At 45.2% G+C, this 11587-nt stretch overlaps 1 protein-coding gene across 1 annotated transcript in view; it reads left to right on the top strand.

Moving 5' to 3' along the window:
* The first annotated feature begins 263 nt into the window (after window positions 1–263).
* The window catches only part of kif6 (kinesin family member 6), a 196961-nt gene continuing 185637 nt past the window's right edge, over window positions 264–11587 (top strand). Inside the window, exons 1-3 of the mRNA XM_048190258.1 lie at window positions 264–464; window positions 9520–9663; window positions 9745–9831. Coding sequence (XP_048046215.1) covers window positions 264–464; window positions 9520–9663; window positions 9745–9831 — 432 coding nt within the window. The remainder of the gene's footprint in view (window positions 465–9519; window positions 9664–9744; window positions 9832–11587) is intronic.

Here is an 11587-nt window from a genome sequence, read left to right as displayed (position 1 = left end):
AAACTCGCAGTGCTTTCAGATGGATTAGCATTTGGAGCCGAACTTCATTGACAAGCTGCGCATAAAAAAAAATGCAGCCTTTGCGATTTCATAATCGCACCAAGAATCGCGTTTAAGCGATAAGCGATTAAGTTCAAGTGTTATTTTTCATATCGTGCAATAAAATATGCAGCGCTACATTTTATTGTTATTTGCTGTAATGGTAGTTCATTTTACTCATCCCTGGTCTCTATCTACATATTCATATCTTTTTGTAGACTCCCATGAACGAGGCTTCTACACGGTCTCACTGCATCTTTACCATTCACCTGTGCAGCAAAGAGCCGGGCTCAGCCACGGTATGCTGCTCCAAGCTCCACCTGGTGGACCTGGCTGGGTCTGAAAGAGTGGGAAAGACTGGTGTGGGAGGTCAAATCCTAACAGAAGCTAAATATATTAACCTCTCCCTGCACTACTTGGAGCAGGTAGTAGGACTTTCTTTGTTACAGATGTTTTTTAAGGTGCATTATGGAATTTTGGTCTCTCTGACACAACCTCCAGTTCAAGCATATAATTCAAGTTACTTGGAGAATTGTTTTTTTGTTCATGTTGAAAAGCAGCTCTTGAATGCACATCGATGATCAATTTAATGGTTTTAGATAACCCATAGTTGCCTGTGATTGCCATATCTGATTCTGAACACATCTGTCATATGTCTGTCTCATGTTACATTTATTTAATACAGTATAACAGCAATATTGTGACATTTTATTGCAATTTAACTGTATTTGAATATATTTTAAAATGTCATTTATTCCTAGGTTAGCAAATCGATCACTTCTGATCAATTTAATGCATTAATGTGTTAATGTATTAATGTAATTAATGCATTATGTACAATGTACAGTGTATAATGTATTAATAATTAATGTATTCATTTCTTTCAACCCCAAAAAAAAATATTACTGATCACAAACTTTTGAATAGTAATGTTACAAAAGCTTTCTATTTCAGAGAAATGCTGTTCTTTTGAACTTTCTATTCATCAAAAAATCCTGAAAAAAATTATACACAATTGATAATTAGGGATCCACCGATATTTTGTTTCTGGTATTCACCGATACCAATTCCGATACCTGTACTTTTTTGCAATGTGATAGTTTTTCAAACACTACACAGTTAGACTAATGATTTTAGGCAAGCTTGCTTATAATTATTAACAACAGTAACTAAAAAGATATTATAAAAAATCATTTTTATCTTCTTGTCACAAAGATGTCAAAGCTCAAACATATTTCCAGTCCAATACCAAACCAAAGTAATATCGTTAATGAACAAAAAAGAGTCCCATTTTGTCCTCAAATTACTTCAAATGTTGACAGGCAATCTCGCCAAGCAATGATGCTTGGGCACTTTCCCATTGAGAATGGGCAACAAATTTCTACCTGGATACTTTAGATTGATATTTGTTTCCCATTCTCAATGGGAAAGTGTCCAAGCATCATCGCTCGGCGACATTGCCTGGCAACATTGCTCAAAGTTTTTCACTGTATCATCACCTTATGTGTCTATTGTTCAAGCATGTTTTTGCATGTCTTGCAAAGAGAAACATAGGGTCTGTGTATCTTTTGGTCATTCATTTTTTGATTTAATAATGAAATCGGAAAATGAAAAACGGCAAGCCAAATTCTTGTTTTTCGTTTTGTTTGAAAAAAATGAAAAACGAAAAAGGTGCCGTTTTTCATTTTCCGATTTCATTATTATATCAAAAAACGAATGACCAAAAGATACACGGACCAACATAGCCATATCTCGTGCATTTCTGTCAATGCCATTTTTGAGGGTGTTATGCTGCCACCTGCTGGTCACTCTATGCACTGAAAGTTTCTGTCAATTACATCACCAGAAGTATCGGTTTTAAATATTGGAGGAATTTTACGAGTACAAGTACATGAGCTCAGAATCGGCACCGATACCGTACTCTGTTACTAACGTAACCTCGGTTCCCTGAGATACGGAACGAGTACTGCGTATGGGGAAAGGTCTCCTTTTTCCCCGTTACTGAAGCCTTTTCAATAACGCAGTGTAACTGCATCATCATTGGTTCACTCATAGACAAGTTGTTGAACCAATGATGGCGCGGCATAGCTGCGCGGCCTATGGCGACAGAGCGCGCGAATATTCCCGCCGAAATGGGCGGGGTTTAGGGCTATATAAGTGGGCATTTCGCCATAGGATTTCAGGTCATTCGACTGAAGCGACGACACTGAAGCCGCAGCCTCGAGGCAAGGCATGTAACGCAGTACTCGTTCCGTATCTCAGGGAACCGAGGTTACGTTAGTAACCGAGTACGTTCCCTTTCGATACTTCACTCGTACTGCGTATGGGGAACAAATTGAACCGCGCCGTGCCACGGCAGGGAACGTCTGGACTTGTCTTGGGCACCGTGAGGGAACCAGAGGACAAGCGAGAAGGCCGGAGCCATCGAACCCTCATTACACTACAAAAAGGGAGTTAACTCCCAGAGTGGCATGAAGCGGAGCTCGATAGAGGCCGCTGGATCATACTGAGAGGACCCGAGCTTGTAAGGTCGGGACGTCCAAATGATAAAATCTGACAAAAGTGGACGGCGAGGACCAGCCGGCCGCCTCACAGATGTCTTTAATCGAAACTCCACTAGACCAGGCCCAAGAGGAAGCCATTCCTCTAGTAGAGTGAGCTCTAACTCCTATGGGGCAGTCGAGGCCCATAGAGGAGTAACAAAGAGCAATAGCGTCGACTATCCAACGCGAAAGACGTTGCTTTGAGACCGAAGACCCTTTGGTGCGGCCACCAAAGCAGATAAAGAGCTGATCAGATTGCCGAAAAGGCTGTGATCGATCAACGTAGGTCCTTAATGCCCTGACAGGGCAGAGTAGTTCCAGCTCTCGCTCGTCCGACGAGGGAGAAAGCGCTGAGAGGGAAATGACCTGTGCTCTGAATGGAGTCGAGAGCACCTTAGGGACGTAGCCATGCCTAGGTTTCAAAACGACTTTGGAGTCGTTGGGCCCGAACTCAAGGCATGCAGGGCTCACGGAGAGGGCCTGCAAGTCGCCAACTCGCTTAACCGATGCTAGTGCAAGTAGCAGAGCGGTTTTGAGCGTCAGGGGCCTGAGGTCAGCTGAACGCAGTGGCTCAAAGGGAGGCCCTTTAAGAGCTCTGAGGACCAAAGAGAGGTCCCAGGTGGGAACAGTGAGAGGACGAGGAGGATTTAATCGCCTAGAACCTCTCAAGAAATGCACCACGAGGTTGTTTCATCCCACTGACTGGCCAGCGATAGGAGCGTGAAACGCTGCGATGGCTGCTACGTAAACTTTGAGCGTTGAAGGGGTGCGACCCAGATCCAAACGCTCCTGGAGAAAAGACAAGTATCGGAGATACGTCACACTCCACTGGGTCTATGTTGCGTGTAGAACACCAGTCAACAAAGACCGACCATTTCTGGGGGTAGAGGCGTCTCGTGGACGGAGCTCTCGCCTGAGAAATGGTATTCAGCACGTCCCCGGGGAGGTTAGCAGGCTCCCGTCGAGGGACCAGAGGTGCAGAGCCCAGAGTTCTGGCTGGGGATGCCAAATCGTCCTGTTCGCCTGAGAGAGGAGGTCCCGTCTCAGGGGGATCGGCCACGGAGCAAACTTGGCTCCTCCAGAGCGGGGCCACCAGGAGGACTCTGTGCTTGTCTTCCCTGATTCGTCTGATGACCTGTGGGATCAGAGCGATCGGGGGAAAAGCGTAAAGGAGGGTGCTGGGCCAGACATGGGCCAGCGCATCTTCCTCCTTCGAGAAATAAATTGGGCAGTGAGAGTTGCCTTCTGAAGCGAAGAAGTCTACCTCTGCCTTTCCGAAGAACTCCCAGATCATGAGAACCGTCTGGGGGTGGAGCATCCACTCGTCTGAGGGGACATTGCTCCGAGATAGCATGTCTGCTCCCAAGTTTGTTCTCCCGGGTATGTGAGTCGCCCTGAGCGACTGAAACCTCGGTGATGCCCATTCCAGAAGACACTTCGCCAGAGCGCATAAGCGGCTGGACGAAAGACCGCCCTGGTGATTTATGTATGACACCACCGTCATGCTGTCCGACTGGACTAAGACGTGGCGCCCTGTCAGGTGTGCCTGGAATGCATGAAGGGCTCGAATCACTGCCAACATCTCGAGGCAGTTGATGTGCAGATGGCATTCCTCGTGAGACCACGAGCCGAAGGCCGGTCTGCCCTCGCAAAGAGCGCCCCAACCTGTGTTGGACGCATCCGTTGAGAGCACCGTCCTTCTGGACACCGCCTGTAGGGGTACCCCTTGGCTGAACCATACAGGGTTCATCCAGGGTTTCAGAGCTGCCAAACAGGCCTGATTGACCCTGAGACGCAGGCGGCCGTGCCGCCAGGCGTGAGGAGGGACCCAGAACTTCAACCAGTACTGCAGAGGCCGCATCCGAAGAAGGCCGAGCTGCAGAACCGGGGAGGCGGAAGCCATGAGCCCTAGTATCCTCTGGAAAAACTTCAGAGGGAAATAGGCTCTGTTCCTGACCGATGCCGCGAGCTGCTGAATGGCCAGAGCGCGCTCTGGAGAGACTACAGCTGTCATACGGACTGAGTCGAAAACCGCACCTAGGTACGTTATACGCTGGCTGGGGAGCAGTGAGCTCTTGGCAAAGTTGACCCTGAGACCCAGGCACTCCAAGTGGCTGAGTAACACGGATCTGTGATGCTCCAGCTCGGCTCGTGACTGGGCTAGGATGAACCAGTCGTCGAGGTAATTGAGAACCCGGAATCCCATCTGTCTCAGTGGGGAAAGCGCCGCGTTCATGCACTTGGTAAAAGTGTGAGGAGCTAGGGACAGCCCGAATGGAAGGACCGTATATTGGTAAGCCACACCCTCGAACGCGAATCTCAAGAATCGCCTGAGATGGGGGGCTATCTGGATGTGAAAGTATGCATCTTTCAGGTCCAGCGAGCAGAACCAGTCCCCGGGGCAAACCTGCGCGAGGATCTGCTTCAGCGTTAGCATCTTGAACTTCCGTCTCATGAGGGAGAGGTTCAAGAGCCTGAGATCTAAGATGGGTCTGAGACCGCCATCTTTTTTGGGAACTAGAAAATAACGGCTGTAGAACCCGTATTGCTCTCTGAGGGGGAGACTATTTCTATAGCTCCTTTCCTCAGAAGAGACGTGACTTTGGCTCGGAGGACATGAACGTCGTCCGTGTTGACTGAAGTCTGAAGCACCCCGCTGAAGCGCAGGGGCCTTCGGGCGAACTGAAGCGAGTAGCCTCGACTTATGGTTCCCAGAACCCAGCTTGACACTCCGGGGATGGCCCGCCAGGCCTCGGCCTGCGTGACAAGGGGCTGAATGGTATCGGGTGACGGGCCGCCAATCGGGGGCCCGTGCACTGAAGAGAGTGGACGAGGAACTTTGCTCTTTCTTAGAGAAGGTAGAATATTCATAGTGTTCGCCATAAGAATGGCGTTTTGCATGGACGCAGCACTGGGCCCAGTTAGCACAACACTGAACATATCTCCCACGCCCGGAGCTGAACGAGGCGGAGGGGGGGTGGAACGAAAGAGCTTTTGGGGTGGTCCGGCCGTGGCGAGACTTTGCCCCATCCTCTTCCTTCCTGAAAAATCAGGAGGGCTTAGGAGGCGTCGGGTCCAGCGTAATTTTAGGCCGGGGTCCCTGACGTTGCCTCGGGAAGGAGCGCCTACGATGGCGCTTTTCCTTGGGTGGTGCTGCCTGAGAGGTAAAGGGGGCAGGTTTGTTCTGCTGAGCCGGCGCAGACTTGGGGCAGCTGGAAGCAGACGTGGAGCTAGAGCGTTTAGGCAGGAAGTGTCGCATAGCCTGGGACGACTTTTGTGCTGCAGTAAAACGCTCCGTAAAGCCCTCTACTGCTGGCCCGAAGAGACCAGAAGGAGAGACCGGGGTATCCAAAAAGGCAGTCTTGTCCATCTCCTTAATCTCGGTCAGGTTGAGCCACAAATGGCGCTCAAGCACGACCAGGCTGGCCATGGATCGCCCAATGGCCTGAGCTGTGGCCTTTGTGGCACGCAGGGCTAAGTCAGTGGCGCTGCGGAGGTCACGGAAGGCAGGTGCATCGACGCCGGACTCATCCAGAGAACGGAGGAGCTTCGCTTGAAACACCTGGAGAATAGCCATGGTGTGCAGCGCTGAGGCAGCCTGGCCCGCGGACGTATATGCTCTGCCAGCCAGGGCAGAAGTGGTCCTGCAGGGCTTGGATGGAAGGGCCCTCTTAGTTTTCCAACCCACAGCCGTGGGGGGACAGAGGTGAGCCGCCACTGCTTCGTCCAGGGGCGGTAGATGCTCGTAACCCTTCTCTTCAGAGCCATCCACAGAGGTGAGAGCTGAATAATGTGTAGTACGTAGGCGGGCAGAATACGGGGCGCTCCACGACTTCGTCAGCTCGTCGTGAACCTCTGGGAAAAACGGTGCGGCGCGTTGACGAGGGGCCTGGCGGGAACCCGGCAGGAACCACTCGTCGAGCCTGCTCCGTGATGGCTCCTCTGGCGGAGCCCATTCGAGGTCCAAAACCTCTACTGCTTTCGAGAGGATGCGGAAGAGCTCGACATCCATACCCGGCTTGCAGTCAATGGGCTCCAGCGAGGGAAGGCGGGCGGGCCACACAAGTGGCGCGGCATTTGTAACAACGCCGCCGCCATGAAAACGGTGTTTGAGGGGCTCTTTTAGAGCAGCGAGGGCCGCTAGAGCGGTGAAAACCTCTGTTGGAAAGCTCTTTTAGAGCGGCAATAAACCGCGGGAAAATCGCTCTTTTAGGCGCGCCGGATGGCGGCAGGAGACGGGCTGGCAGGCGGCCGGAAGCAGGAAGTGGGCGGCTCAAGACGGCGCTCGAGGCGGCAGTCGACGAGGACGCCGGCGCTTCTTTGACGGCGAGCTCAGCAGTCTGCTGTGGGAGCCTCTTCGACGGCGGCGAGAGCTTCTTTCCAGGCGAGCTTCTTTCCAGGCGAGCTTCTTCCAGGCGGCGAGTCAAGTCAAGTCAAGTCAAATTTATTTATATAGCGCTTTTACAATTGGTAATTGTTTCAAAGCAGCTTTACATATTAGAAGCACAGAAAAAAGGGAAGTGGTTAAAAATAAGCTGTACAAACAAGCGTGGTAATATGTAACATATACAAGATGGTGCTACATTAAGCCAATGTCGGCTGACTCCCAGGGGTGGAAAAAAACCCCTAGGAGAAAAACCCAGCGTGCTAACACTGGGGAAAAAAGTCCTAGGAGGGAAAAAACCCCTTGGAAGATATATATAATATATGTAAATGGATATGGAGATCAAAATCTGAATTATACATTTTTATTATAGAGATTAAAATAGATTATATATAAATATATGTAAGCGGATACGGGGATTAAAAATCTGAATTATAGATGCAGCCAGAACTGGATCTGTAGGCCCATTGTCTCCTGGGCTACGTTGTAGTCAGGTCCAGACACAGGTTCTCCATCTGATCTGGATACGGCCTGGATCCAGCACCGGCAAACCTCAGGATAAGCAGAGAGACAGATATTAGCGTAGATGCCATTCTTATTCTGATGTACAGGTATATCTAGTGTTATAGGAAATGTTCTCGGTTCCGGCCGACCTAATTATTGCAGCGTAACAATCCTTTAACGGATTTGAAAAATGTTAATGTATTGATAATGTGTTATGTGTATGCAAGAGCAAAGAGATGTGTTTTTAGTCTAGATTTAAACTGACAGAGTGTGTCTGCTTCCCGAACAATGCTAGGAAGATTGTTCCAGAGTTTAGGTGCTAAATAGGAAAAGGATCTGCCGCCTTCAGTTGATTTTGATATTCTGGGTATTATCAACTGGCCTGAATTCTGAGATCGCAATAAACGTGAAGGACTATAATGCATTAAGAGCTCACTTAGGTACTGGGGAGCTAAACCATTTAGAGCTTTATAAGTAAGTAGCAAGATTTTAAAATCTATACGATGTTTAATAGGGAGCCAATGTAATGTTGACAGAACTGGGCTAATATGGTCATACTTTCTGGTTCTAGTAAGAACTCTAGCTGCCGCATTTTGGACCAACTGTAGTCTGTTTAAAAGCCGAGCAGAACAACCACCCAGTAGAGCGTTACAATAATCTAGTCTTGAGGTTATGAATGCATGAACCAACTGTTCCGCATTTGTCATTGAGAGCATATGTCGTAATTTAGATATATTTTTTAGATGGAAGAAGGCGGTTTTACAGATACTAGAAACATGACTTTCAAATGAAAGATTGGTATCGAAGAGCACACCCAGGTTCCTAACTGAGGACGAAGGTTTAATGGAGCACCCGTCAAGTGTTAGAGAGTATTCAAGGTTTTTTCGTGAGGAAGTTTTTGGTCCAAAGATTAGGATATCAGTTTTTTCTGAATTTAATAATAAGAAATTTCTTGTCATCCAGTTTTTAATGTCAGCTATGCATTCTGTTAGTTTTGTGAATTTGTAGGTTTCGTCAGGGCGCGAGGAAATATAGAGCTGAGTATCATCAGCGTAGCAGTAGTGAGGAGCGATGTGAAGTCGTCGCTGAAGGAGAGAGAACTGAAATCCTATGGCGAAACGCCCGCTTATATAGCCCTAAACCCCGCCCATTTCGGCGGGAATATTCGCGCGCTCTGTCGCCATAGGCCGCGCAGCTATGCCGCGCCGTCATTGGTTCAACAACTTGTCTATGAGTGAACCGATGACGATGCAGTTACACTGCATTATTGAAAAAGGCTTCAGTAACAGGGAAAAAGGAGACCTTTCCCCATACGCAGTACGAGTGAAGTATTGAAAGGGAACAGTATCGGTATCGGTGTATCTCTATTGATAATTATAATAATAGTTTCTTGAGCAGCAAATCAGCATATTAGAATTCTGAAGGATCATGTGACACTGAGGACTGGGGTGATGATGCTGAAAATTCAGCTTTGCCAACACAGGAGTAAATTATATTTTAAAATATATTCAAATAGAAAACAGTTATTTAAAAATGATTTTTTTTACAATATTACTATTTTTTTTACTGTATATTGGTTAAAAAATGCAGTATTGATGAGCATAAGAGCCTTTAAAAAACAAACAAACAAACAAACAAAAACACATTAAAAATCTTATCGATCCCAAACTTTTGAATAGTAGTGAGTCATCTGACTCTGAGCAAGTAAGTAGCATATCTGCTGCCAAAGTAGCCAGACCTTTTTTTCTGTTCACAGACATAACGTAAACACACAAGGACAAACAACATAAACATTAAATTCATCAAGGTTGACCCAACCGCTCAAAATATAAATCATTAGTCTAAGATTTTTCATGTACTCACTCAATTTTTTTTTAATCTTCCATAGTGTACTCTTATCCAAAAATGATGATTTGAAAAATATTGTGAATATATGTGTAATTGTGAATATACTGTTTATACTGATGTAACCCTTCTGGGTTTGTAAAGGTCTTTGAATCATATTATTGAAACCACAATTTGGTGGGCTTCAATTGCTTTCTTGTTTAGGTCATCATAGCCCTGTCAGAGAAGAATAGGTCCCACATCCCCTATCGCAACTCCATGATGACCTCTGTGCTTAGAGACAGTTTGGGTGGTAACTGCATGACCACCATGATCGCTACTGTGTCTGTGGAGAGGAAGAACATTGCTGTATGTCTCTCAACTTCAATTTAAACATTGTTTTGTGCATGAAAGGCAATATACTTTCTGAAATCTCTCTTTCTCTCTCAGGAGTCTATGTCCACCTGTCGTTTTGCTCAGAGAGTGGCTTTGATTAAGAATGATCCTTTGCTTAATGAAGAACTGGATCCTGCTCTGGTGGGTCTGACATTATTTTATTTCTTTAATAATCATGTAATTTTACAGATGTTAGAATACTTTCTTGTATAATGGGCAGGGGTAAATTTAAATAAGCCATTCGTAGGTTAAATTCCTGGGAATTGCCAGCCATAAAAACAGTTGTTAACGTGCAGTCACATTTACCATTGTTCTCTGAAATTTTGCGGGCAAATTCCAGTCTTTTCAAGAGGAATCCACATGATCCACATGGAAATGTTGCAATGTTTTTCATGGATTTGCTGCACTGACCAACAGAAATCTGCTTGGTTTGGCATAAAATTGATAGTAAATGCAGATTAATTAGCTGGTTTTACATTCTAGTTCAGTTTTTGTCCGTTTTGGTTTAATTTTCATTCTGTATGTACTGAAGTCTGTTTGCTAGTTAGTGTCCATGGTTATTTATTAGTACCACAATTGTTTTTAGTTCTGTTAATTACTCTAATTATATTTAAGCCCTTCGTTTCCCCTGTTCATGGTTCTGTGTCATCTTTGCATGTGTGACCCCACCTGTGAAAACCCAGCTTTTTTTTTGTGTGATAAAATCATCCTACATAATTTAAAGAATAGTCTGTGTATAATGTAACCTTGATATCTTTAAAGGTGCTCTATGTAAGTTTTTGACTGTACTAAAGCATAAAAATACCATAATATGTTTGCATATATTTATTAATCATGCTGAGTTCACATACTCGTTTCTCTAAAAACCATTGCTACAGCCAGTTTTTACTTTGAAATTTGTGTTCCGTGTCAGAATTTCTGTTTTTGTTTTGGTCTGTGCAAGACCACACGTTGCCAATTTACCCAATAGTATTTCGCCACCCCGGGTTGCCAGTCGGCGGAAAACGCATGCAGTGAATTGCAGCCATGGAAGCCAGCGAACAAACTGGGTCAGAGATCGCAGATTCTACCGACCTAAAAAGCCTCAGCATCCATCTAAAAATCTCTATGAATGGGAGCATATTAAAAAGCGATATCAATTCATCATAAAACAATAAATCAACTAATTATCTTACAGTGTGTAAGTTTCCTCGCCTTCCAATGTCATTTGACCTCGCTCCTGTTGTGTGTCTTCAAACTGGCAACCCGCGAGAGCATTAAGTCTAAGGAGGAGGGGGCGGGGCAAACAATATTTTGAATTTGGACTGCAGTACCCATTTCAACCATTCTTACATAGAGCACCTTTAATACTGATGAAGACCAGGTCAAAGATTTGCTCAATTTCGGGCTCAGAAAATCATGTTTTTGAGAAATTCCAATGTAAAAATAAGCTTATATTTAAAACTGCATCACATTTGAACCATAATTATCCTGACTATGTGCCATATACCATATTAAAACTTAAAAGTTTTGTAAAACAAGTCTATAAATTAATTAATATATAAAGCATCAATAGAAAATCTCATTATCTCTTTCTGGGCTATTGTGTAACATTTGGAGTAAATCCGGAGCTCCAAAAAATAAAATAAAATAAAATAAAATAAAATAAAATAAAGCAGCCCTACCAAGTTAACAGGTCAGTCTCAAACTTTGTACACACAGTTAGTCATAACCATCTTCTCTTCCCTCACGATTCAATTACAATTCATAGGGTAACGATTCGATTATAAAATGATTCTTGATACATTACAATGCATCTTTTCCTTCAATTCTTTTATTTTTAATAATTACTATATTAACAATCATAATATAGCCTAGCTATTTTTGTTAGGCCTATTTTATCTTTGTTATTAAAAAT

The sequence above is a fragment of the Megalobrama amblycephala genome, linkage group LG5 (assembly GCF_018812025.1).
Source record: "Megalobrama amblycephala isolate DHTTF-2021 linkage group LG5, ASM1881202v1, whole genome shotgun sequence".
NCBI classification, from domain to species: Eukaryota; Metazoa; Chordata; class Actinopteri; order Cypriniformes; family Xenocyprididae; genus Megalobrama; species Megalobrama amblycephala.
Note: the sequence above shows the minus strand (reverse complement) of the source record. Positions and strands in the feature narration are given on the sequence as shown.